The sequence below is a fragment of the Anolis carolinensis genome, chromosome 3 (assembly GCF_035594765.1).
Source record: "Anolis carolinensis isolate JA03-04 chromosome 3, rAnoCar3.1.pri, whole genome shotgun sequence".
NCBI lineage: Eukaryota > Metazoa > Chordata > Lepidosauria > Squamata > Dactyloidae > Anolis > Anolis carolinensis.
Window position 1 is genome coordinate 271,132,753 of NC_085843.1, and position 26,914 is coordinate 271,159,666.

At 39.2% G+C, this 26,914-nt stretch overlaps 2 protein-coding genes across 9 annotated transcripts in view; one reads left to right on the forward strand and one right to left on the reverse strand.

Moving 5' to 3' along the window:
* nlgn1 (neuroligin 1) overlaps positions 1-26,914 on the forward strand; it is an 816,109-nt gene that overhangs the window by 381,048 nt on the left and 408,147 nt on the right. For 5 of the 8 annotated variants that reach the window (XM_008106015.3, XM_003218122.4, XM_003218123.4 and 2 more), the window contains one exon: positions 19,522-19,581. The exons of the other annotated variants lie outside the window; for them this stretch is intronic. In XM_008106015.3, coding sequence (XP_008104222.1) covers positions 19,522-19,581 — 60 coding nt within the window. The remainder of the gene's footprint in view (positions 1-19,521; positions 19,582-26,914) is intronic. 8 annotated transcript variants of the gene reach the window in all.
* Positions 1-26,914, reverse strand: part of LOC134298055 (uncharacterized) — a 324,686-nt gene that overhangs the window by 14,615 nt on the left and 283,157 nt on the right. The gene's annotated exons all lie outside the window — the stretch shown is intronic.

Below are 26,914 nucleotides of genomic sequence, written 5' to 3' on the forward strand. Positions count from 1 at the left end.
AGCCATGTACAAATACGTGAAGGGAAGTCATAGGGAGGAGGGAGCAAGCTTGTTTTCTGCTGCCCTGCAGACTAGGACACGGAACAATGGCTTCAAACTACAGGAAAGGAGATTCCACTTGAACATCAGGAAGAACTCCCTCACTGTGAGGGCTGTTCGGCAGTGGAACTCTCTCCCCCGGGCTGTGGTGGAGGCTCCTTCTTTGGAGGCTTTTAAGCAGAGGCTGGATGGCCATCTGTCGGGGGTGCTTTGAATGCGATTTCCTGCTTCTTAGCAGGGGGTTGGACTGGATGGCCCATGAGGTCTCTTCCAACTCTACTATTCTATGATTCTATGATTCCTTTCAAGAAGAAGTGTATGTATGCAGAGGGGGAGTATGTACTTTGTTTTAAATCACAGTTCATGTTTCCGAGACAATTCTGGCATTATGATTGTGTTTTAAAACTAAGGGTGCATCTAAACTGGAAAAAATGCAGTTTGACAGCATCTTAATGGCCATGGCTCAAGGCTATGGAATTATGGGAATTTTAGAAGGTCTTTATCATTCTCTGCTAAAGTGTGGATCTACAATGCCAAATAATTCAGTTTTAACTGCATTAAATAGTCAGTATAGACCCATATAATGCAGTTCAGTGCATTATTTGGCAGTGTAGATCAAGCCTCACTAAACTAAACTCTGAGGCTTCCATAACATTGTGCTATGGCAGATAAAATGGTGTCAAAAGCATTAATTCTACATGATAGCTACATCCAAAGTGTGTTATTTACACTGATTTTCTTGAGGAGAAATTCCATTCCCCTTTTCTTTATGGCCACCAACACAGTTATGGTATAATTTCCTTGGATGTTACTATGGAATTGTGGTGGAGGACCTACCAAATTCCTAGAGAAGATATTACTGAGTCTTCCAGTACAACTCTATGGTATGATGAGACTGGAAGTGACATATCTTACAACCTCATCAGATGGGGTAAAAATTGTTGGCATATGGCGGTTCCTCTTCAATTTTGAGATGGAGCCAATCAGCTCCCATCCCATGACATAAAGCTACTATTGGTGGAGCTTCGTTGCAAACCTGAAGAGGAACCAGCCTATGCCGCCATGGTGGCAACATGGGAGGCTTCTCATGTTGCATTGGGATCAATGTAGGCAAGCCAGGCCATGGATGCCTCCTTCAGTGGGATGGGGTCTGGGATTAGTTAGGTGATGCAAGGCATGGAGCAACGGGTCCCCCCATCCCCTGCCAGCCACAGATGGATTCACCTTGATCCGTGGCAATTCGACAGCATATACGATGAGGTCCTTGATGGCATTTGGTTGTATCGATGATACAGCTGGGAAAGTATCCTCCATGCATTCAGGGGTCTTACTATAACGCTATTGTTCATGGGAATTGCATACAGATATGTGCAGTTTGCATTGCACCAATGCAGTTCTCAAATGGAACAATGGTGCATGATGGTCATATAAGTCCATGGGACAAAAGATTTACCCCTTCTCCTTGATGCAGCCTCCCAGTCAACTTTTACATATTCCTAGTGTATGATCTGCAGATCCAAGACTTGACACTCTCGCTTTGTGAGCAGAAAGAATCACATAGCAAGCACAGTATGCAAATATTTTGCTTCCATAATCACGTGTTTCCTGCCATACAATGCTTGTTAAACATTTCCTAACTAGTTTTCATAGAATGCAGTGGAGAGAAGGATTTTTTTTGTCTTCCATTCATCTGGGATGAAGTGGTGGAGGAAAAAATAAAAGAAGGAAAACAAGCTATGTTGAAGTATTTGAACACTTATGGTGGTCTGGTATTTTCATGAACTTTTGAAACATTAGTACAATACTTTGATTCTGAATCACATGTATGTTCTTTATAGGTTTCTTTTATCAACAAGATTTCTCTCTTTTTTTTTCATCCTGCTTATAAACCCTAGAAGGTTTTATGTCATGGATGGAACATGAAACAATATAGTAGAAGGAAGGGATGGGAAGTAAATTCAATATGTTTTATATCTTTCCAAGGCATGCTGCTTCTTATCCTGTATTGACCCTCAGATTCCAATAAAAAGCCAAAAAAATATATAGAGAGGAATGCTGCTTTCAGACAATGTATTCATTGAGAAGATGACATAATTTCTTTTTCCTCTCACCTCCTTCCACATCTAAGGCTAAAAGAAATTCAGTTTATAATCAAACAATTTTCCCTATATTATAACACTTTGCTTTGAAATAATCCTAACATAATTACAGTCGCTCTCAGGGGTTTTGTGTGTGTTTGTGTTTAATAGCATTATCCAGGAGTGAGGTATTTACAGAAAAGTGCCTTACAGCCATGTGTTTAATGCATTACCTTTTGAATACAATGTAAACACAATATAATTATGTCCCTGTTCCATGTTAAAATATATGACTTTGGGCAGCATAAGGGAGAGGTGGCAGCTTGAACTGGAAGGGCTATTTTGTAAAGATGCTCTGAAGATAATGAAGTTTATCAAACATATAAGAACTCTAGTGGTTGCCACTATGTGGCATGAATTGAAAAACTGGCATGGCAACGGAGGAGCAAAATCAACTACTTGTACTACTAATAGTTTCTCCCTGCCCTGTAGAAGCAGGTCTCTTCTCTTGAGAGCTCTAGTTCTCCTGATGTTTAAATCTTATAGTACTCTCGTTCCTCTTTAACTGCAGTGGTTCCATCCTATGGAAAAAGAATGATATTTAAAAATATTGGACAGAGAAGCATTTCATAGCCAAGACAGTTCAACTGAAATCACAGCAATAAAACTGTGTAATTTGAAAGGGCCCACGATGTCTCCAACTTGTTGGCCTTCACATGTCCTGAATTAGAACTACATTTCCCATAATCTTTAGACCAGTGGTTCTCAACCTGTGGGTCCCCAGATGTTTTGGCCTTCAAATCCCAGAAATCCTAACAGCTAGTAAACTGACTGGGATTTCTGGGAGTTGGAGGCCAAAACACCTGGGGACCCACAGGTTGAGAACCACTGCTCTAGACAATTACCATGTTTTGGGGGGATTGGGAAAACTGCAGACTGACACAGTTGGAGGGCACCAAGTTAAATAAGGCTCATTTAGACCAAGGGCATGTAAGAGCAGAGGGTTTAGGAGCCACCCTCTGGCCACATAATGGCACCCAACCAATGGTGATGTGACATCACTTCCAATTCAGATAACCACTGAAAATTCTACTCAATACATGCATTTGCTTGAGAGTGTGGGTTTTGTTGGTCAGTGAGAGAAAAGTGTTGCAAAGCTGCAATATTTATGGATCCAACTGAGTTTTTTCTATGTATATTTCTGGGCTTTGTCCACACTATTTTCTATAATCGGAGGTGTAGTGGCATTTGAGATCTCTAGGGAACTTGGGGTTGCAAAATGGACCACTGGTGCACCACAGGATGCATCTGCACTACTTCTGATTTAGAATGATTAGAAAACGTACTCAATGGACACCCCAAAATCAAAAGTCACCTTGCCGTATAATGGTCTTATGGTCACAAGGTCATCTATGCTAAAATTGATAATGAATCCACTGAGTACAACATGTTTAGAAGAATTAGGAACAATCCCTGCTACTTTCAGTAGGGATTTACATAGAAATGCTGGGGATGGAATCTACTACTGGCTAAGAATTCCTTTTTGGAAATGCTTGGTGCCAAATGATTTGTATTGCAATTTGTATTCAGATTTTGGAATATCTGTATTTGCATATACATATATAATGAGATATCCTACAGATGAGACCTGAGGCTAAACATGCAATTCATTTATGTTTCCCATAGCCTGAAGGTAACATTATAAACAATGTTTTTAATAAGTCTGTGTATATTGGATCATCAGAAAACAAAACTGTAGCTATCTCATATGGACAATTTTGAAGCATTTCAGATTTCAGAATTCTGGATGATGAGACTCAACTTGTACCGTTTTCAGTCTACACTCCACTGTCAAACTCCAGACATTCCCATAAGGATAGTTCCCCTATCTGTGAAATCCACAACAACCCTACAGATTCAGAATAGTGGTTATGCCCTTGCTTGTTGAATGGCTCACTTGCTGCTACAAAAGTTGAAGTGCCTATTACTTCTGGAACAGTCAAAGCTCTTCTGCACACACATGGTGAGGAAAAAAATGAAGAGGCTGCTTAAGGGAAAACCCAATGAATCTTTGAGCCCAATTGCTATATTGGCTATAAAATGTCTTCTGCTTTCTTTTTCTGTGTAGTGGTGATGTCTGAAGACTGGAGCTGTTTAGGCATATCAGAGACAACTTCTGCTGTGTTGGTGTGGTCACTTTTCCTGACAGATCCTTAGTGTGCATGTCCTCTCCTCCTACCAATTCTTTATGTGCCTACCACATAAAGCCATAAATATTTGTAATACTTCCAAACTGTCACCTCTCACACTTTAATAAGAGTAGAAGAAAAGGCTGATTTGGCATTTTGCTCTTAAAAGTTCAATAAAAAACAGTGTGACAGGCTGGGGAGCTTTTAAAAACCTGCCCTACATGGGCTTTAGTTTTAATATAGTTGATTATTCAGAGGCTAGAGCAGAAGAACTTTTCACTGTGGAAATCAACATCCAGTCGGAACTTAAGATGGGAATCAGGAAGATTGTGATGGGGAACAAAGAACATGGTCTGAATACTAGCCTTATACTTCCATGCTTTCTTAGCGGATTTGCAGCACCCTTTAAGCTCTGCTGAACATTAGAAAAACATTACAAACAAACATTTTAAGTATCCATCTGTCCATCAGAAATGCAACAAGCTGAACTGGCCAACTGTCATTCAAAATATATGACTAGATTTTGACAGTGTTAAAGGCATCTCAGAAAACAAATGTCTCTTTATGACAAAGACTTGAATATTTCCTGGTGTCTCCATTCTGCTTTTATATTTTGCAAAGCCCCTGTTACGTATTCAGCTCAGGATTTTGTGAATGAGCAGATGGAGAGTGGCCCTCAAAGTTTCTGTCATCATAGAATGCTTTCCACATTAACCCGTCTGTTATCAAAGTGCTATATTTGGTTGCTCTGTAACCTCGGGGAACTTCAATGTAAGTTCATTGCAGGAGAAGTAGTGTAGGACACTTTTTACAGGGACATTTTGCCTATATTAACTGATCTCCTCAATGAGGAGTCCCTTATTTACTTCTAAGGAACACCCCCCCCCCCTCAATATAGTATGATGAATGTTAGAAAAGAGTTTTCAATGTAGGCAAAATGGCACAGGTTTACATTTTCATTCCTTTTAACAAGAGCTATGCCTAATGTTCATCAATTTCTTATTTGAACCCCAAATAGAGGGCTCAAAAATAGACTCGAACCCTGGTGACATGCAAACCTAAACTCCCATTACTCCTGTATAAATAGGTTTGAGATCATTGCACTAGGAACTACCGTACAATTTCTGTACCTGCAGAATCAGTACCTGTGGTTTCATCCACCCACATCTGACAAAAAATGTCCTCTCTAGGAATTTTCCCCCAGACCATTCTAAAGTATGCTTCTGCTGGAAGTTACCTATAGAGTCTCAATGAAGGACATATGCAATTTTCCAGGGAGGATACCACTCTAGGAGTTTTCTAGGTTCTTCAGTACAAACCCATGGTAACTTCCTGTGGAAATTGTTCATTACTCATGGTTTTCTGTTTCCAAGCCCATACAGGACCATTGCCAACAAAGCTAAAAAAAATAATGGAAGGAAAATAATTTTGTACAATTGTGTGGCTTGAGTTTCTTTTACCTTTCCAAAATGATGCTAGACAATCAGGAATCTTGTAATGCTGACATCATGAAAATGAGTAGCCAATCATATTAAGTGTACAACATTATTACTGATATAAAACAATGTCAAAACAATGACAATCAAGATGTTGCTTTCTGCACCAGCCACATATATGATTTGAGATAATTGCATCGCTAAATTGTCCATCCTTTTCGAGGGGTGAAGATTGAATATCACGGTGACAAATTGTGATAGCCCAAATTGTTATAAAGATGTTTCCTGTCAAACACAACCCTGATCTGATCAATTCTGTTTCTACGTTCACAAAAGGAACTGTTAAATAAATAAACAAGATAAACATTGAAATATTTTGTACACTGAAACGTGCAATTGAATTTATTAGGCTGATTAGCATAATTAAGATTTATGAAGTGTAAATTCTAGTGTTTCCTTCTTTGGTAGGAACATTTAAAAAAATATCTGCTGTTTTATTCTGTAGCTAGAAAATATAAATAGCATTAAAAGACTTTAGCTGAATTTTTGTAGATTTTGTTTTTTGTGGAGGTGTGTTTGGACACGAGTAAAAATGAAAAGTAACCTAGATAGATGGGGATGGCTCCACATTGTGTAAAACAATAGACTCCTCTTTCCTTCCTGTCTAGCTTCCAAGGAATATTCTCTTAAATCAGTTTTTGAAGCTGATAGCTTTGTTTATATCACTTCATGTTTTAGGTATTTCTTAGATTCTTTACCCCACACTATTTTTGGTGCTCTTTCAGTGCTAGGCCACCTCACTTTCTGTTTACGATTGCAAACTCTAGTTGCCAAAACTAGAATAAGGATATATTAGTGCTGTACAACTGGACTGGACAACCATGACATTATTGTAGCTCTAACCACTATGTTTGTTTTAGCTGGGGGGGGGGGGGGTGCGTTAAAGCACTGAGCTGCTGAACTTGCAGACCAAAAGGTCACAGATTCGAATCCAGAGAGCGGAGTGAGTGCCCGCTATTAGCTCCAGCTTTTGCCAACCTAGCAGTTCAAAACATGCAAATATGAGTAGATCAATAGGTACAGCTCCAGCGGGAAAGTAATGGCGCTCCATGCAGTCATGCCGGCCACATGACCTTGGAGGTGTCTACAGACAACCATTTCGGCTTAGAAATGGAGATGAGCACCAACCCCCTGAGTCGGACACGACTGGACTTAACATCAGGGGAAACCATTACCTTTTATAGATGCATCTACATTAAAGAATGAATGAATACAGTTTGAATACTGGGAGTTGTTGTTTCATCAAGTCTTTAGCCTTCTCTGCCAAGAGACCAAGGGACAGAAAATTGGCACTGAGATGTGCCATAATTGCCCATCTTTGATGCAGAGGAAGGGCTATTCTGATAGCCTATTAGAGGCCTAGCATACACAGATATCACTTCACATTTCCAGATTAAACTTTTACGGATTTGATTATTTGAAGATTGTTGCATTTGCCATTGCCTCTTCTGGTGCCCTACACATAATTTAGAAATTTTTTCTCTTTAGGTCTTTGTAGATCCTCCAGCATGATTTTATGATCACATTCTGTTGGAAGTTGACCATAGAATCACACCGGAGAACCTACAAATGTCTGGAGAAGTGCTCTTTCAAGTAAAAAAAAATGATTTCTATTTATATTTGTGGTTTTTCCACTTTCGCAGGGATCCTGAACCCCTATCCCATGCAAATGTGGAGGAACTACTTTCTCAACCTTAGGAAATAGGTGAGGCATATAACAAAATAAGCACATAAAAAGTACAGAAATAAATTTGCTCATGGTTTGGTATTTGGATTTATACCTCATTTAAAAAAATTTCTTGACCAACTTGTGAAGCAAGCACACATTCCTCAATTTCCCTTTGAGATCCAAGAATGACATATGAGGCTGCTCTTTCTGCATTGATCCTATGGCTGTGTGCAAATTCCCTGCATCATGAGTTTAGGCTCAAGTCAAAATAGTGCCCATTTCTTGTTGCTTCCTACAGCATCCAGCATAGTTCCTTTTCTCATGGGCTGCTCATCCTATGTTTCATCATATTACCAGAAGCATTGTCATTTGAATGAATAGGATAACAGAATCGACTGTGTTCTGCTCATTTTCCTACTTCCTGTTGGGGAAATAAATATTTGGAGGCAGTAAAGTGTGGAGAAATAACACAGTCACAGCCAGCAATTAGTTTAATTAACTGTGATTATAGGTTGTAGTGCTCTTGCGAGTGGGAGGGAAAGGGAGAAGCTTGGGAGACCTAAATGTGTTTGCCATTTTTTTCCATCTGTAAAACTAGAACCTGCATAAAGTCAGATCTCTCTGAATTCAAGCTTTGGGTGATGGAAAATTTCAATCATCTTGCCTTCAAGGTACACAGGAAGGTTTTTCCAGTACCATCCACTCAATCTTTATTAAAGGGTTAACCAGGTCAGCTCTCTAGGTGGATTCATATCTCACTGCTGGATTCTCACTTTCTCTTTTTGCAGAAATGGTCGAATAGACCTCCTATGACCAGGTACATTGATTTTCCTGTGCTGTGCAAACAACCTATATCTAAGTCAGGCTTTGCAAGATGCTCTGTTTTCCTCACAGCCATATAACAAGTATGTGAGTTCATCAGTATCTAATCCAGGAAGCCTACACAGAAAATATGATCAAGGAAGCTTCAAAATACAAACTGCTCTGTTTCATTTATATCTGTTTTAGTGCACTACTCCTTGCAACAGCATGATGGGGCTTGCTTTTGTATCAGTGGGGAAGTGAATTTACTCAATAGTTATTATTGACAGTCAGCATGGTGCAGTGGTTTGAGGGCTCTGCCATGCCAGGGTTTGAAATACTGGCTGACTTTGGGCAAGTCTTTCTCAGTCAGTCTCAGAGGAAGGTGATAAGAAATTTCTTCTGAGTACACTATCCCAATTCCCCTCTGTTAGAAGAAAAAAAAAACTAACTTGGAGTTAGTTTGAAGCATATAACAAGTTGTCATTATTGTCATTGTCCCCATCCTCATCAATTCACTTATTCCACTTTTCTCTAATTCTGTGACTTGAAAGGGCTACAAAGACAAATTAAAATACAAAAAAGAACAAAAACTTCCAAATTTATTTGTAAAACAATTAAATCACCTATATAATTAAAACTGTTTTGAATCCATTAAATGGTAGAAGGCTTTTTTTTTAAATACACAGCTAGAAGTTTATTGAAGTCAATTCTAAAACCTTGTTACTTTCTAGCAGGAGAACAACAAGGAGGGAGCTATTCTGGCCTTCCTGGGGTGGGGGTAGTTTTAAAAGTTGGGAACAGTGACCAAGAAGGCCCTTGCTCCTGGGAAATGTGTCTGGGAAAGTGGTGGAAGTTCTTTACATTTTGAAGAAGTTATCTAAGATACTGAACTATCTCCAAAACAAGTCACACTTTGCTTCAGACAGATTAACACTTCAAGTGGAATACATGAGCCATCACATATGTGTGTGTGTGTGTGTGTGTGTGTGTGTGTGTGTGTGTGTGTGTGTGTATATATATACACACACACACACACACACACACATATATATATATATATATATATATAGACAGAGAGAGAGAGAGAGAGAGAGAGAGAGAGAGAGAGAGAGAGAGAGAGAGAGAGGCAGGCATATTGGCATATTTTGCCAATATGCCCTGCTCCTTCCATGCATGTTTTAGGCTTTTCTCTTAGCAGGTAACTTTCTTGGCAAATTTCTGAGATCTGCCACCAGAAGGCCAATTCTTGTAGAAGAGATTTACATCTCACCCTAACCCATGGAGCTGCTATATCTTTGAGTTGAGATTTCATTGTTAGTATTATTAGCCCATAACATACATGTCTTAAACAAAGAGGATAATGCTTGGCATGGCCCAAGAGTGGCTTAGAATGTACCAGTATGTATTTGTCATACTTAGCTATTACTTATGCAAAAGGAGTGAACAACATTTATCCTCTTCAGTGAGCACCCCTGATATCTTCTGAAGGATACTTTAAAAGATGCAACTGTTTAACTTGCCATATTTCTTTCCAAGGCTGGAAGTAGTTACATTTTAGGACTACAACTCCCATAATCCTGCCAGCTATTTAAAAGTTGCCTTGTACTGATTCAGACCATTGGTCCATCTAGAGCAACATAGTCAGGTCTAACATGCAGTCACCTTGACTCTCACTGTTGGGAAAAATAAAGTATTTTTGAAGTCAAGTGTCACCTATACTACTGATTTCCACCTGATTTCAAGGAAGCTGTTCCTGTGCTAAAGTAATGTCCATCAACTGTAATGTACTGGTTGAATGCGAATAAATTGAAGACTGACATATATGAAGAAGAGGTGCTCTTTCTTAGTCAAAAACAGATCTCAGAATAGGCTTGATTTAGATGGGATTACATTCCTCTAAAAATTCAGGTTCACAATTTGCAGGTACTCCTGCATTCAGCTCTGAAGCTGGAGGCTCAGGTTTCAAGAGTGACCAGGAGTATTTTGCACAGTTAAAACTCGTGTGCTAACTGCAGCCATTCCTAGGGAAGTGAGATTTGACCACAGTGGCATATGCCTTGTTTGCCTCCTGCAATGTGCTCTACACATGGCTATTTTAAAAAATTGCTTAGAAACTTCAGTTAGCCCAAAGAATTTCAGCCAGATTCCTAATTAGGAAATCCTACAGGAGCAAAAAAACTCCCACATTGCAATAGCTCCATTAGCTGTCAGTCTGTTTCCAACAATAATTCAATGTGCTGGTTTTGATCTATAAAACCTATACAGTTGGGTTTGTATAACTTCCTTAATAGAAGTTATACAGAAACTGATATAGAGCTAATAGGGCTCTGGAGTAATCTGAAGAGGCCCTTCTGTTTTGTCTTACTGTCTCCTCAAATCTGCTTGGTGGGCTCAAAGGGGATGGCCTTCTCATGGCTTCTCCCAGACTTTAATAGAGAACTTCCTTGCCTCATCCAGGAAACCTCTTAGACCCCCTGGAACAGTGGTTCTTAAGCTTTGGGTCCCCAGAGGTTTTGGCTTTCAACTCCCAGAAATCCTAACAGCTGGTAAACTGGCTGGTATTTCTGGGAGTTGTAGGCCAAAACACCTGGGGACCCATAGGTTGAGAACCACTGCCCTGAGACCTTGGTTACTTCTAATTTTGCTGCATACTTCACAAAACATTAATAGCAAATAAAGCAACATCACTTCTGGTCTTCGTATTGGAAAGGATTCTTCCCAAGGACCATTAGGAATGCAAACATTTATGTAGGACGAAGACGGGAGTTTCCTGATCGTATCTCATTTGGTTCTGTCTGGTTTAATAAATGCCATTCATTGCTGTGCTTACAACAAAGAGTTGTGTGTCTGTATGTGTGGGTCCCCCTTTGGAGTACGCATCTTGTCTGCTAGAGTTAGTTACATTAATAAGTCTATACATATTTGTTGAGAATATTAATTTTTCTTGTTATTTATTAGAGGCTTAAAAATGCATAGTTACGATTCCAAAGGGGAAGTACTGATTAAAAACTGTTTGCATTGCGTTATTTGGGTTGTCTAGCCATCAATAAGCTGGATTCAACACATTTTGACTTCTCTCTACCTGGTAATGCTCCGTTTTGAAGAACGGTTTGCATTCCAATCTCTTTCAAGAGGAAAGAGGGGAAGGACTGCTTTGCTATCTTGTTAAATGAAAAATAATTGTGTGCTCTAAAATAATTAAAATGCATCCATATTACTGCAGAGATGCCTTACCCATGTGATTAGACACTTATGTTCCTGCAAGCGCCACTGTCAAATACTGGAAGGTTAAAAATGTGCCCTGTCCTCCTTTTTAACACTAGCTGCTTTTGAGTTGGAGTAAAAAGGTTGAGTTATGCTTTTAGTAATGGTAGACCACTCAATATAGAGAAATTAAATGAGTTCAGAGTTCATTAGGGGTTTCTCCCTTCAGAGACAGTAGTTCTCTTGTTTCTGCATCAAGACTATTCATCGTCTTGATGAGGTGCCAAATGCAGTCATCCCTTTTGCTCCATTTTCTCCTTGCACTGACTGATATGTGGGTCCATTTTCCTATTAGGGATAATGAGAATCACAAGCATGGTGGGGGGTTGGAGCTGGCAGGGGCACTTGATTAAAAAATAAATCACCCCTGGATTGGCATTGTGGAAGCTGAGAACCCTTGTTTTATTTATGATTTAGCCTTCTTGATTTACTTGACAGATAGGACCATGTAATGTTTACATTGCTTAAAATTAAATAATACATCCCTTATTTTTAAATAAAAATCTAATTACAGTTTGGAGCAATAGTGAATTGCTGGGGTCAGGGAGACAAGGGTTGAGAGGGTTTGAAGGAAAGGTTACATAACTTCCAGTGTGGGTTAAAACAGTGATAAAGAGCTTGTTTTCCTTGCCATGTTTCATACCTAGCAACTCAGTTCAGTGGAACATTAACTGAAAAAGATCTCTTGGAGTTGCAGAGTAAGAAATTTTGCTGCTCTTTGCCTCCTGGCCAAAATGTAGGTTTCCCAACATCTGGTAAATTTGGAAGAATAACACAGGAATGAAAAGTCTGCTATGTTTTGGTTTGGTACTTTTACAGAGATGTGTTTAGTAGTCATGTGCGTGAAATTTGTTCCTACTGTTTATTCCATTTCTTTCATGTCTTCCATTTCTTTGGAAGCATGAAACAGGAAGCCTCCTCACATGGAAATCTTCTTGATACAAAAGCCTGTTTTCGTATCAAGTCAAAATTGCCTCCTTGCCTACATGTACGTAGGCCTGGAGCTAGGCTGATGAGGTGTTCAGGCAGGCCCAGTGCGCACCTGCAGCTCAGTGCCTCTTACTCCAGAGGAGCAATAGCAGATGTCAGGTAAGAAAAATGCCAGGAAGGGTATCCATTGCTTGGGAAGCCTCCCTCATAATGGCCTGAATTTTGGGACCCAATCAAAAAAAAAACCTTCCCCAATTTTGGGAAGCACTCAAAAATGAATCATGGCCCCAATGAAAGCTGGGACACAAAACAGGGCAAGGTTTACCCCGAAAGCACAAGACTAGTGTTTAGGGAAATTATTCTGCAAAGAAACGTTTTGCACAAAACCTATGGGTTTTGCATTTGAAACAACAATTTCTCAGTTTCCAGATATACTTTTTTGTTTGAAAAAATAGTTTCTTCTTCTTCTATTGGTTAGGATTCTACCATAGTTGCTATCTAAGTAGTGTCTTCCAGTATGGGCCTGGGCCCCAAGCCACATGGAGAAAAGGGGTTCCATTTTGCTGCTGATCAGGAAGCAGGCAGATGACATTTCCACCTTCCTCCAATCATGCAGGAAAGCTCTAATAATTAGCAGCAGAATTCTTATTGCACCTGCCTGTCACAGACTCACCGTCTGTTAAGAGGAGGTAAAACATCATTTATTCATGTCCCACTTACTAGCAAAACAGAGTGGGATGTAGAGGGAGTTGCAGTTGTATACAGATCTGTTATGGATAGGCTGGGCTGTGGCGCAGGCTGGAAAGCAAGCCAGCTGCAACAAATCACTCTGACCAAGAGGTCATGAGTTCGAGGCCAGCCTGTGCCTGAGTCTTGTCTCTGTCTCTGTTCTATGTTATGGCATTGAATGTTTGCCTTTTTGTGTGCAATGTGATCCACCTTGAGTCCCCTTTGAGGTGAGAAGGGCGGAATATAAATGTTGTAAATAAATACACAACTCCATTTATGTATCAGTAAGTCTGAGGAAATATAATTTTTTCTGCAAGAAATAATTGTACACTTTTCTTTTAGTAAGTAAAGGTAAAGGTTTCCCCTGACGTTAAGTCCAGTCGTGACCAACTCTGGGGGTTGGCGCTCATCTCCATTTCTAAGCCGAAGAGCTGGCGCTGTCCATAGACATCTCCAGGTCATGTGGCTGGCATGCCTGCATGGGGTGCCGTTACCTTCCCGACGGAGCGGTACCTATTGATCTACTCACATTTGCATGTTTTCGAACTGCTAGGTTGGCAGGAGCTGGGGCTAACAGCGGGTGCTCACTTCGCTCCCCGGATTTGAACCTGGGACCTTTTGGTCTTTTAGTAAAGCCCACCATTATTTTGTACAAAAACTGTTTTTCTGCATGACTTAGCAGGCAGAGAAGTTGTGGCACCAGGTGCTCCCTTCACCTGCCATCAAAGCAGGATTCCTTCTTTTCCAGGGATACCTCTGTTGAGTGTGCTCCCAGCATGCCCCTTTCTGGCCAGCCAATCACAGGTAGGTTCAGCCCTGCACTCTGATTGTCTACAGCAGGTGGACCAGTGGAAAGAACTCTTCCCTCTGGTCCACCTGCTGCATATTTAAGGAAGTGTCCTGGGTCTCCCAGCTTAGTTGCCTTTGAGTTCTCTCCACCATCTCATCCCAACCTGCACTGCACCCCTATCCTCGATACATTGGTCAGCATTGGGCTGTCCGATATCTTGATCCAGGACCCATGTATGGCTGCCAACTCTGTTTTTAATTATAACAATAAGTAAGTTGTGGCTTCTGGTTATCCCAACATCTTTGTGTGAGATTGTTTATTTGGATTGGTGAGAGGGGAGGGGGGTTGCACTTGCCCACACAAATATATAAAATTCTATCATAAAAGGCTGTTAATGTTTAAAGGCTCAAAATGGAATATTGTTGGTTGGTTCTAACTAGAGCAAACATATTCAGTCAATGATTGAATTGTGAGTTGACACATAGGGAAATCTCAATGATTTCGTGGTTCTGTTGTAGTGAGGATTTAGGCCTCAGTCTTATAGACACTTATCTGAGAATAGCTACTTAAGGGTGATTAATTTTCAGTAGACATGTATAGCACTGCACTGTTAGAGGTTGATAATAAAACAGTGATATTACATTCTGTAAATCCCAGTGAACTTACTAGGACCTATCTCAGATCTATGAGTTCATTGTAAACTGGAGACACAGTCTGCTTCTCTTCCATTCTTTTCAAAGGAAATATATTTTTATCCAAAAGTATTCCTTGCCATCCTCTCATTTTCCTTATATCTAATTAATTACTTCACCATTAACAACAGCAAAGGTGTTCCTCTGTTCTTGGAATCATGTTTTTGATGAAAATATAGTTTGCTTTTCATTTAGATGCTTGCTCTATTCTTGTTATAACCAGTGTATTAATTTTTAATCTCTGGTTTTGTCATTTGATGCAACAGACTTTACGTGGCGCAAAAGTATGATTAATGGATCTCTGAAGCAGTTCATCCAGGTCTTTAATCTACATTAAAAACAACCTGCTTCAAAACCTTGTCATTTTATTGTAGCCCCTTTACCTCCTGAGGGTGGCAAAATTTATTCAGTTCTCATTATAGTACAAGATTACCATATTCATATCTCCTAAAACTGAATGCAATTTACCTTTGAAACTTCTTATATTTCTGGTAATATGGATATAAGAGTATACAAAAATGTATGCAATATGAAGATGGGCAGAAATGTACCTTAGTCAATGGGAAATGTGTACAAAAAAGAGAACGTACCTACATATGCACCTAAAAAGAATCTTTTTTTTTAAACTAAACACAGAAAAAATGTACAATGTTTCATGGCTTTTGTGGCCAGATGAAAGACCAAGCAGGAACTAGTTTGTGATCACACTTTGCAAATGTTCACATACTTATCACCTACATGGCTCTATAGTATTTCTAACTTTGAGAACAAACTATAATTTATTTTATCTTAATGGGATGTAGTACCACAGTTCAACTATTTAAAATGATATTTTTGAAAGCTATTTGAATTCATGTTCCAAACAAACCCACTCCCACCCATCCTGATTTCTGTGAACAGTGAAGAGAGAGTAATCCGAAATGAGATGGAATTATTTTTCCTGAAATTAGCATGGGTCTCAAATGGGTGAAGTGTGCCTAAAGGATATGGTAGCAGGGTGGGTAAATATTCAAAGGTCCATTTTTCTTACTATACCAGTGACTTGACCATTGTTCTGGGTTTAGGTAATCCAGGTTACAAGTCTTCAAAACCCATTAGCTGATTTTGAGCCAGTCTTTCTTTGGCCTAATTTACCTTCACAATGTAGTTGTAAGGAGGAACAAGAAGAATCATGTACAGCACCATATTGTTTATACCTATATAGAATGTGTGTTTGTGTGTGTGTGTGTGTGTAATTAATTTCTAACTAATAAAGTTGGCTAGCTCCTTTAAGTCTAGGGTGACATCTTATGTGGCTTCACCACCATATGTTCAAAGAGAGAATTTATTTAACCCTATAGGAAGAGAGAAGTATTTCGAAGTAAAAACATTTCCAGGCGATTAAAGAAAATCTAGCATCCTGCAGAGGAGATGGGGAGGAACAGCAGTGCTTTTACAGTGTAAAGATGAAAATGCTTATTCCTCCTCTTTCTTCCCTGCATCTGCCAATGATCAGGGTAAATCTGAGCCTAAGTAATTTCCTGAAATGTTATGAATTTATTTAAAGCTGTCCTTTATTTATTAGAGAAAGGTATGTGGAGTGTTTATTCTCATCATTTATTGGATAGCATTTAATCTTTTCCCAAAGGTGTGCATGACTTTGAGAGCTCAGATTTCAGTGTCAAGAGGAGAGGGAGTGAAGTCCTCTTATCTTTTATGATGCATTGAATTCCCTAATCTAGTTTTTATAAAAGGATATTTTGGGGACATGGTTTGGCTAAATTTGTTAGATGTCAGCGGGTAATGCACCTTTATTGAATAAAGGGCCCCATCCTTCCTCCAAGTCAAACATTAGTTTGAATATGCATTATAGTTTTATAAGACTTGAATTTTGTTACCAATCATGCATTTAAAGGGTATGATGGATTCTGAAATTGATAGTGCTGGTTGTCCTCCATATTTCCATAGTAATGGTTTTCCCCTGACTTGAAGTCCAGTCGTATCCAACTCTGTGGGTTGGTGTTCATCTCCATTTCTAAGCCAAAGAGCCGGCGTTGTCCGTAGACACCTCCCAGGTCATGTGGCCAGCATGACTGCATGGAGCGCTGCTACCTTCCTGCAGGAGCGGTACCTATTGATCTACTCACATTTGCATGTTTTGAACTGCTAGGTTGGCAGAAGCTGGGGCTAACAGCGGGTGCTCATTCCGCTCCCCAGATTCAAACCTGCGACCATTCGGTCCACAAGTTCATCAGCTCAGCGCTTTAACAGCAAATGCAAGAGCTGTAGTTGTGAAAACATTTCAGTCTCTTGCTCGGTGCAATGCTAGAAATTTTAGGACTCAATTCAAAAATTCATTAGGATGGCAGAATGTTTATTTGAAGGGGATTCCTGTGCCTACACCCCTGAGTTAGGCTCTGCCAAAATACAGTTAGCTACTTAGTTCATTCTCCCAGAATTCCTAATTTAAGACCACTTATACATAAAGGTATTAGCTTAACTGGCTTACATCATTTCTTAAATATGCCTTAATTGTTGCTGGTTCTACCATTAGATGAATGGTAGATATAATTAGATATCATGCTTTATTTTTATCATGTCAGAAGTGACTTGAGAACATACTGTAAGTAATTTCTGGTGTGAGAAAATTGGCTGTCTTAAGAGATGTTGCCCAGGGGACGTCTGGATGTGTCGCTGGGAGGCTTCTCTCATGTCCCCACAAGCTATTGCTGACAGATGGGAACTCACCCTGTCTCGTGGATTTGAACCGGCAACCTTCAGGTTAGCAATCCAACCTTCAGGTCAGCAGTTCATCTGGCATAAGGGTTTAACCCATTGCACCACCATGGCTCCTAGATATCATGCTGTAAGGAGCAGGTAAAAGACACAGCAGGCCAAAGATGGATGTATCATGAAGCCTGTCTTGTATCAGGTGGTCTTCCATTTCTCAGCTATGCTTCTCTAATGCCAGTATTTGGGATCAGTCCATTACATTTTGCTACCAGAGGCAAGGCAATAAGTCATCCCTCCCTGCCATGCCCAGGCATGTCAAGGTCTGTAGCACCCAGTCAAATTATTTTGACACCTGAGGCAGCAAATCCCACAAGCACTCCTCTTTGGCAGTATTAATACTGTAATAAATTGAATAACCATCACTTTAGAACCCTTTGATGACCCAACCCCCAAATGAATTGCCTGAGGCAGCCAACTCACTCTGCCTAATAGTAGGCTTGAAGTACAATCAATGCAAACTCCTGTATGTGGAATTGCAGAGGGATGACTGGGAGGAAGTTTGGGGGGGGGGGGGGGGATGCCATCTTGTCCTTTGTCTGATGTGAAAAAATACCTTGGGACACCAAACCCAGGTAAAATATGATCTCAAAGTCATATTCATAATGTTCAGTAGATGCTGATTTCCATATAAGCTCCTGACACAAAAAAGATAGTATTCTTTTTCATCCTGTAGATTTCATGTTGATGTACTGGTTTGCATTCACATAAAAAAGGGGACGAAGGAAGCAGAGCTTTTAAAATACAAATGTTTCAACATTTCTGTGAGCTGATGCATGCCTCTTTCCTATCTGTGCTCTGGGTATCAACGTTCACCTTTAATCTTCATCTCCTTCTCTTCCTCTCCCTCGTCTTTGCCCCATGTTTCAGTCTACTGTTATTTTATGCATGAGATTTTCCTCTCTTCTTTTTCAGCTCTGTGCTTGGCTGCCTTTTTAAACTTAAAAGTTCCATGGTTATACTTGATTTTAGCAGAGGGAGGGCATGAGTATGTGCATTGCATGCAGATTGTAGAATGTCACAGAACTGTGCTAGTTCTGAGAAAGAAAACTAATGCTGAGAGTTTAAGCCGGTATTGCTTGAGCTTTAATGTGCAGAAAATACATGGCATATGGAACTAGTGCTTTTGATGGCCTTTGAATTTCCTTCTGGAGTATTGAACAAGAACAACAACCATACTGCCTATACTGTGTGATGGAGGGGAAGACTAGCCATTTTCTCCTGCACAGTATGATTAATCCCATAATATTCATTAATTGCCTCTGTGTCCTAGGCATGGAATGATATTAAGATTTAATTCTTTTATTCTTAAAAATCGATAGTCTGATCATACTTTGACCTGCTGGGACATGTAATAAACACTCTGAAAGGAACCCTTCGAATATCTGGATTTTAATCCCATTTTGATACCTCATTTTTTCAACAAATATGTCAGCAGGTATTCAAAAGGTTGGAAAGGGGATTTTTTCCTATTCATGGTAGTATTTAAATTATAACTGAAATGAATAAAATCCACTCCATGCTTATCACCAGGAAGTATTAGCTGGATTTGCAGAATTGAATTTCCATTTCGTATGATATTTCCTTTGAAGTGAATGCACTGTAAATTAAGACTCATTTTTTGTCCTCTGAGTAGAGTTCTCTTTAATCAAAACCAAGAACTGGGTTTTTTTCTTCATGTTATTTGTTTAAATTTTAAAAGTGAACCGAAAGATTAAACAGATTAAAGATGCTTCACTGTTCTTTTTTTGCATATGATGGGTATATTTTGATGTTTTTTAAAAAGTGATAATGAATGATGGTCTGCCACTTTTTAATAGCACAGTTTAGTTTAGACATTATATAAAAATATATATAGTGTGTAAAGATATATGGCTACAGATATAGATCAAATTATACTCAACAAAAAATATTCTTCTGGAAAAAAAAACTTTTTGGACAGACCGAAATGAATACAACCCCTAAATGTTTTTCTTGAAACATCCATGGAAGTTGAATATTGACCATTTTTTCTCAGTCTTGTATATTCTTGAATTGTCTTTTTCCTCCATTTTCTCCATTCTCAATCCTAGGTCCCCTAACAAAGAAACAGACAGATGATTTAGGTGATAATGAAGGTGCGGAGGATGAAGGTATTTTTTCCCCACGAAACTGATTTGCATGAGAAGGACCCCTTGAAAAATCTTTTTGTCCCCTCTTTTTTTTGACTTCTTGTCTTCTTTTGAAGATTTGTTTTTTAATTCCCATTTTTGATGTGTTTTGTCTTCTTGCTTGTTGTTACATATTTTATTTTTTCTTAAAAAAAGAATGTTGTTAAGTTCTTACAATAACAGTGTTTAAAAGAAACGGAGGATGTTTTGCTTTTGGTTTCCTTGGAACAGGGTCTTGCTATGTTGCATCCCACTTTTGACTGAATTTTGTCCATAATAACTAACAAACACGCTTTGGAAAGAGTCTATCTATACACCTTTTTTGCATGTTTTCTAACCTCTGTTTTGATATTTCACCAAATACAATGGCAATGTGTTTTTTTCTTTCTTTTTGTCACCCACTTATGTCCATTTTAATCAATATGGAAATGTTGTGTTTGAGGATGAAGGTGTGATAAAGGCTGTTCTAAAAGTGTTTCCCAAGCAACTGAACTTTTGCTGGAATTGTTTACTTTGGATTCAAGTGTCCAAACATGGTTTAACCCTAATTCAGTGAGAGAAAGACCTGAATTAGCCTTAGACTCATTAGCCCTCCAAAAAGCTGTTTCTGTCGGATGTCTTGGACTATAAACCCCATTAATCCTGCCAATAGTGGCCATTCTGGTTGGGTAGAATGGGAGCCATAGGCCAACATATTTAGAGGCCATCAGGTTAGCAAAACCTTTGCTAGTTTGCCACCCTTTTCTGAACTGGGAGTATTTATATTGAAATCTATGGAACCGCCTTAGTGGTGGTAATTAAAATTTTGAAATTCATAAATTACACCAATAAAGAACAATGAGTATTTCATCTTGACACAATATACAGAAATTTCTTATTGAAATTGTTTTAATTCTGCTTCAAATATGTGCTCATTATGAGTGAAACTTCTTTCTGGGCTAATTTTTACCCATAATCTTCTACAATTGTCCACAAAAGAGATTGTTCAGTTTACACAGACACGTTTGACAGCAGTTCGATGGCTTTCCCTTACTTTCAAGGAGACGCAAGTGGAATCATCACTGAAAATTGTGGTTTCACTTTCCTTGAGTAATCTTCAAGTGCAGGCTTGCCCAAACTGTGATTCACTGAAGTTCGTGAAGACTACCAGAGCTCAGAAAAAGTAATTTTGGGACTACAATTCCATGAATACCTCAGTAAAAGTGCATTCTAGGAGTTGCAATGGAAAATGTTGAAACCCGTTAGGTATTTTTTGCTATCCCACACAGCAATATGTTTATCACATTTTAGGTGCTCCATTATGGACAAGTGCTGTGTTTGGCTTGGGGAATCAGTGGGTTGTACAGGTCTGCTTCATAATTATACATTTAAATATTTTAATTACAACCTGTTATGAGACCTCAAGGTGGCAAACCGATAAAACACTATCAGCCATTTAAACAATTTCAAATTACAATCAATAAATAATTTAAACAAGATTAAAAAAACACATTACATAATTCAAACAACTTAAAAAGAGCTTTAAAGGTAAAAAGCATTAAAGCCATGTATGTGCTTAAGAGCCGATTATGCCCTAATAGCTTTAATAAAAAGTCATGTCTTTCACTGGCATTGAAAAGAACCAACAGTGGTACTAACCAAGCCTCTAGGGAGAGGGCATTCCATAATAGGGTGTTACAACATGTCCTATCCCACTGTATTTTCCCCACTGCTGAAACACAAATAAGGGCCCCTTGGCGGTCCTCCAACAGGCATACATTTTGTGGGTTCTTCAAACAGAACCATCTGTTTGTGGTCCAAAACTCTTGTTCTAACACAGATTTCCTTACACATTCTGTTAACATTTTGTTTATTACCTTTTCAATCCCATTAACTTTCAAAGCAATGATAATTTTGCAAAGCAAGATGTACGATGGGTATATCATGGGGTTTTCTTGGAAGAGGGTTGCCTTTGCTGTCCTCTGACTCTGAGAGTGTGTGATCTGCCCAAGGTCAAATAGTGGGATTTGAATCCTAGTCTCTCAGATTCCTAGCCCAGCACTCAAATGACTACACCACACTGGCTAGACCAGTGGTTCTCAACCTGTGGGTCCCCAGATGTTTAGATCTTCAACTCCAAGAAATCGTAACAGCTGGTAAACTGGCTGGGATTTCTGGGAGTTGTAGGCCAAAACACCCGGGGACCCACAGGCTGAAAACCAGTGGGCTAGACTGTATGAATAAATGAAAGAGATGTATAGAATTCCCATAAAAAAGACCCCAGAAGTCAAAGGATTAAGGGTTGTTGTGTATTTTCCGGGCTGTATGGCCATGTTCCAGAAGTATTATCTCATGTTCCAGAAGTATTCTTTCCTGACATACTTCTGGAACATGGCCATACAGCCTGGAAAACACACAACAACCCTGTGATCCCGGCCATGAAAGCCTTCGACAACTCAAAGGGTTAACTTCGTCCACTCCTTCCAATTTTGGCTCCACCACCTATTAAACCAGTGATTCACAACCTGTGACCCTCCAGGTGTTTTCGACTTCACCTTCCAAAATTCCTGACAATTGGGCAAGTTGGCTAGAGCTTCTGGCAGTTGGAATCCCAGACACCTGAAGGGCCACAGATTATGCATTACTGATGAGATTTTTTTTTAAAGGCAAGTGACAGAAGAAAAATCAAGGATTGGGATATTGCATGAGAAAAAAAAATGCACTCCATGGATAATCTTTAGATCTTCTGATATATAACTCCTTCATACAAATCTATCTGAAAAAAAGAAAAGTGAGAATATTTATTCTTCTCTATAAAAATTAGTAAGGTTGAATGGAAATTGTCCTTTTCCAGCCACTAAATTTATCAAATGACCATTACAAAACGTAAGCATCTTAAACTCTATGAAAGAAGTAAAGGGTCAATAGGGTTGTTTCCTGAAGGTGGAATTTGCATCTTTTTCCCTATAAATTATTAAATGTGTATATGTTCCATGATTACCCTTCAGACTATGTAATTCATAATTCAAATGCAGGTTGTCCCAAAAATGTATATAACATTTAACAAATGATATTAGGTATGGTGATTATTTAATGCTAGGTAAATACATTTATATAGAGTAATAAATGTTGTAATAAAGATTTATTCAGTTACAAATTCCATTTTAAATTACAAATTCATGTTAAGGTTTTCAAATTGTCATCACTGTGCAGCAACACACTACTTGTGTTGCTGAAACACAGGAGGGCAGGTTAATCAATGATATTTGTGCTCCAGAGTTGCCCCAATCTCGCATGTACCTTCTGCATCTGGGGCCCCCAGATGGCGTAGTGGACTAAGTGACTGGAAGGTTGGGTTGCTGACCTGAAAGTTGCCAGGTTCGAATCCCACCTGGGGAGAGTGCGGATGAGCTCCCTCTATCAGCTCCAGCTCCATGCGGGGACATGAGAGAAGCCTCCCACAAGGATGGTAAAACATCAAAACATCCGGGCGTCCCCTGGGCAACGTCCTTGCAGACGGCCAATTCTCTCACTCCAGAAGCAACTTCGGTTGCTCCTGACACGAAAAAAAATCAAAATAATAAAAAAAAAATCTGGGGCCATATATTTAGATGGTCCAGTCTGTTTCCTTAGTGGCCTGTTCTCTTGCTCCTATGTTGGCACTCTCACTCCTCACTAGTCATGGAGTTCCCTGTGAGTGCTTGGCTGTCACATCTGTAGAAATCGTAACAAGGTGCCCGCATTATCTGTAAGGAGAAGGTAGAACAAGAGCCTCTTTCTTGTTGAATGTGTGGGCAATCCATTATGTTCTCAGCAAATGTGACAGGTGACAGTCCGGCACTCACAGTGAGCTCTATGGCAGGCAAAAAGTTGTAGTGGATTCCAGGAAAAATCCATCTCCTTCCTTGTGCTGATCAGAGCAGGGAAAGGGTGATGGAGGATGCGTGTGCCTGGACAGTTGATTGGGGAAAAAAGGACTGATTCCAGCTGTCTGGATGGTCTTAACAGCCGAGGATACTCCAGTGTTTCCTGCATCTTAATCTTTTTCCATTCACAACCCCTTTCTATCCGAGAATGCTTTACATGACCTCAGGCATATAGGTATATAAAATAGGTATAAAATCAAATATTTACTTATAATAACTCAGCATTTGCAAGATTTGCTAAACATCACTGATTTTTTTTTTGTTGAGTACAGCTGAAGCAATTTTGGCAGAGTCTACTGTAAACACTTCACATTGTTGCTAACAGGTTTGTCTAAATGAGTGACAATTAGAAACCCTTTACCGTTGCCAAATTTTTCAGGACCCCAACATTAAGCTAAGAGGACCCCATTTGGTTAGGATCCACAGTTTAAGAAGCACTGGTGTAATGTTTAATCTTGTTAAGGCAGTATTCATTTTTGAAATATATTTGGAGGGGGCACCCTATACTTTAACTGACTTGCACTGAAACTTCAAGTGTGACAAGGCCACACTTTGTGTTTTACTTCACTAGTTGTTACAAAGAAAAGAAGGGAGGCAGAGGTGCGGTTTCTGAAAGGGGCCCAAAGTAGCTTCAAGCAGATGGTTCTGCCCTGAAAGACTGAAAATCGAATGTCTGACTTCTAAGGAGAAATGAGAGCCAGAGCTAATAAATCATAAAAATGACAGTGAGGAAACTAACTAAATCTGCTTAGCAAATCCAAGCAGCATAAATCTAACTCTGTAATAAAATTCATATCAGTGGATCACTCAGATAGCACATTTTAGCCTATTCTGGAGCACCACTTTAACTGTGAAGTATACTTTAACCATATCTGTAATAATAATAGGTGAAGCGGTTTCCTTCCTATGTTCTTTTCTATTAAAAATGAAAAGAATATGCTGGTCACCACTTTCTGTTCCGTCTTTCCCAATCCATATAGCATGGAGCAGCAACAAGCATGGAGCTCCACAGCTAACACAGCTCTAATTAGATCATTTTTCATGTTTGCTTTCAAAAGACCCTAAAGGAACCTAGGGCACATTAGAGGCTAATGGCCTGTAGTTCAACAGTTTGGTAACCAAGATTTTCACTCACTCTGTCCCCCGCCCCAAGTATTAAAAATAGCAATTTCTCTTTCCTTTCCAGATCATTTTACTTGCTATGATAGTTAATATAAAATAAAATCATAACATTCTAAATAATAGGAAATGGTGGAGGCAGACTGTTCACCTTTCTTTCCTGTGTTTGTCTTTTAATACCAACTTTGTAGAAGTAGCAAAGAGAAATCTTTCAAGTGGTAATCACTGTATCCCTACTGAGATCTCACAATGGTGGTAAAGCATCACTTATGATGGTGAACCCACCAATTTGAGGAGAGATGCCAGTCACAAGCTGGCAAACATCAATAAGAACTCTCTTTGCATTCTTGGTATTTCACTACTGTTTAATGCAGATATACACCCCCCTCCCCCCCCCTCACACACACACTTGAAAAAGTGTTGGAAAAGTCTGCTCTTTCAATTTTTGTGAAAGGAGCAGTGGGATATGTGTCCATCTGTATACGCCAACTCAAGAAAACAAATGTCTATTTTAGCTTTTTAGCCTCTTGGCCTATGATTACCCCAGTATTTGATACATGTCTTATCAAAACATGGAAAAACATGGCTACAATCCGATATGTTTTACTAAAAAGCATTAATTGAATTGTAAGAATAAAAATGTAAAAACAAAATGTAAAAATAAAATTACAATAATCACATGAAAACAGTACAAAATCAATAAAAAGCATGCATAGATTAAAACAAATAAAAAACATTCCCTATAAAAGGCATCCCTGCAAGCAATTATCCATTAAAATAATTTATACCACATGTACACATGCATGTATGTGTCACTAACAGAATGCCAGACTAACAACTCCATAGCATGGAGCAGCAACAAACACAGAGCTCTGCAGCTCTCCAAAGTGTTAAACCACTTTTGAGGAGATGGTTCAGCACCTTGGATAGTTTCTTTAAATGTAGAATTCACTTGTTCCTTGACAGAGGAGACACCAGGGGTTTCATCACAAAGGCCAGGCAAAGTGTTCCACTTCACCTGGCCTCATCCAGAAAGAGGAAGGGCAGCAGGTGAGTCCGTCACCTCATGTACAGCTCCCTCTTGCTGACACTTTCCCCCATAATTTGGGGAAAATGTTGCCCTCCAGTGAGGCCCCATGCCTTTTACTCCGGTTGGAGGCAGTCACATAATGTTGTGTGATGGCTAGCATGGGGCTCCATCCATTAGATGGGGTGAAAGTGTCCTAGGACGCTAAATTTCCCCCATCTGATGAGGTCATAGTGACACAGTAGTTCAAACTGGAAGTGTGTTACCATGGCTATGTCTGACATTCTCAGGAATATCACAGTTGGCTTTACCAATGCAAGCATATTCCTGGCTTCTAGTGAAGTCTAAGCATCAAGGTTGAATTCAAGAGTATAACTGAACCATGAACCTGAGCCTGCAGTGGGAGTGTAACATTGCAAGTCTGACTATTTAAGCAAGTCTTAAATAACCTTGATCATGGTCACAGAATCAATGAGTTGAAATCCCATTCAACTCAACTTCCTGCCCATACACCTGAGTACATTGCTACTTTTAATGTATTAAAATCTCATTGCTATAATAACAGGGTTTCAAAGTCAGCCACATCCCATTCTTTTAGTTCTCAGGGCTAATGCTTCAGGAGGGTCAGGGATCCTTCAGATATGAGATGTTAATCTTCAGTTGTTTGTTTTGATGTGTTGTTAAAAATGCTAAAAAGGATTGCAGTCTTAATAGGCTTCAAAACTGAATGACTTGATGATGTTAAATAGTATTGAGAATGCTAAAGAAATAGGTAGTGAAAGAGCTTAGAAAAGTTATGCTCTATACTTTACCTGTAGTGAGATTCACAGTGATTGTTGGAATTATGGCCAAAACATAACTTTTCTAAGTTCTGGGTGGATTTTTATTTTTAAAAATGAATAACTATTAATTTTAGCTGGCTAGGAAATTGTAATCACTTGGTTTCAAACTTTGCATACACTGTACATTTATATCACATAAGTGAAAGGACCTTAAGATCTTTATTTTATGATCATGAGAACATCCACATTAACAAAAATCCACATTTTTTGCACTTTCACATTTGCCATTACCTATATTTCTCCCTCTGACAAAGATGGAACTTGCATTGAATTATCATAATTGTATTGGTAACACTTGAAAATAGGTGGAGAATAATCCCTGACAAAGCTTTTAACCAAGGCGCTCCTATATAATTATCAGCAATGAAGAGTCTGTCAGCATTTTCATTTTCTGGTCTACATTTCAAGGAGCAGATACAATA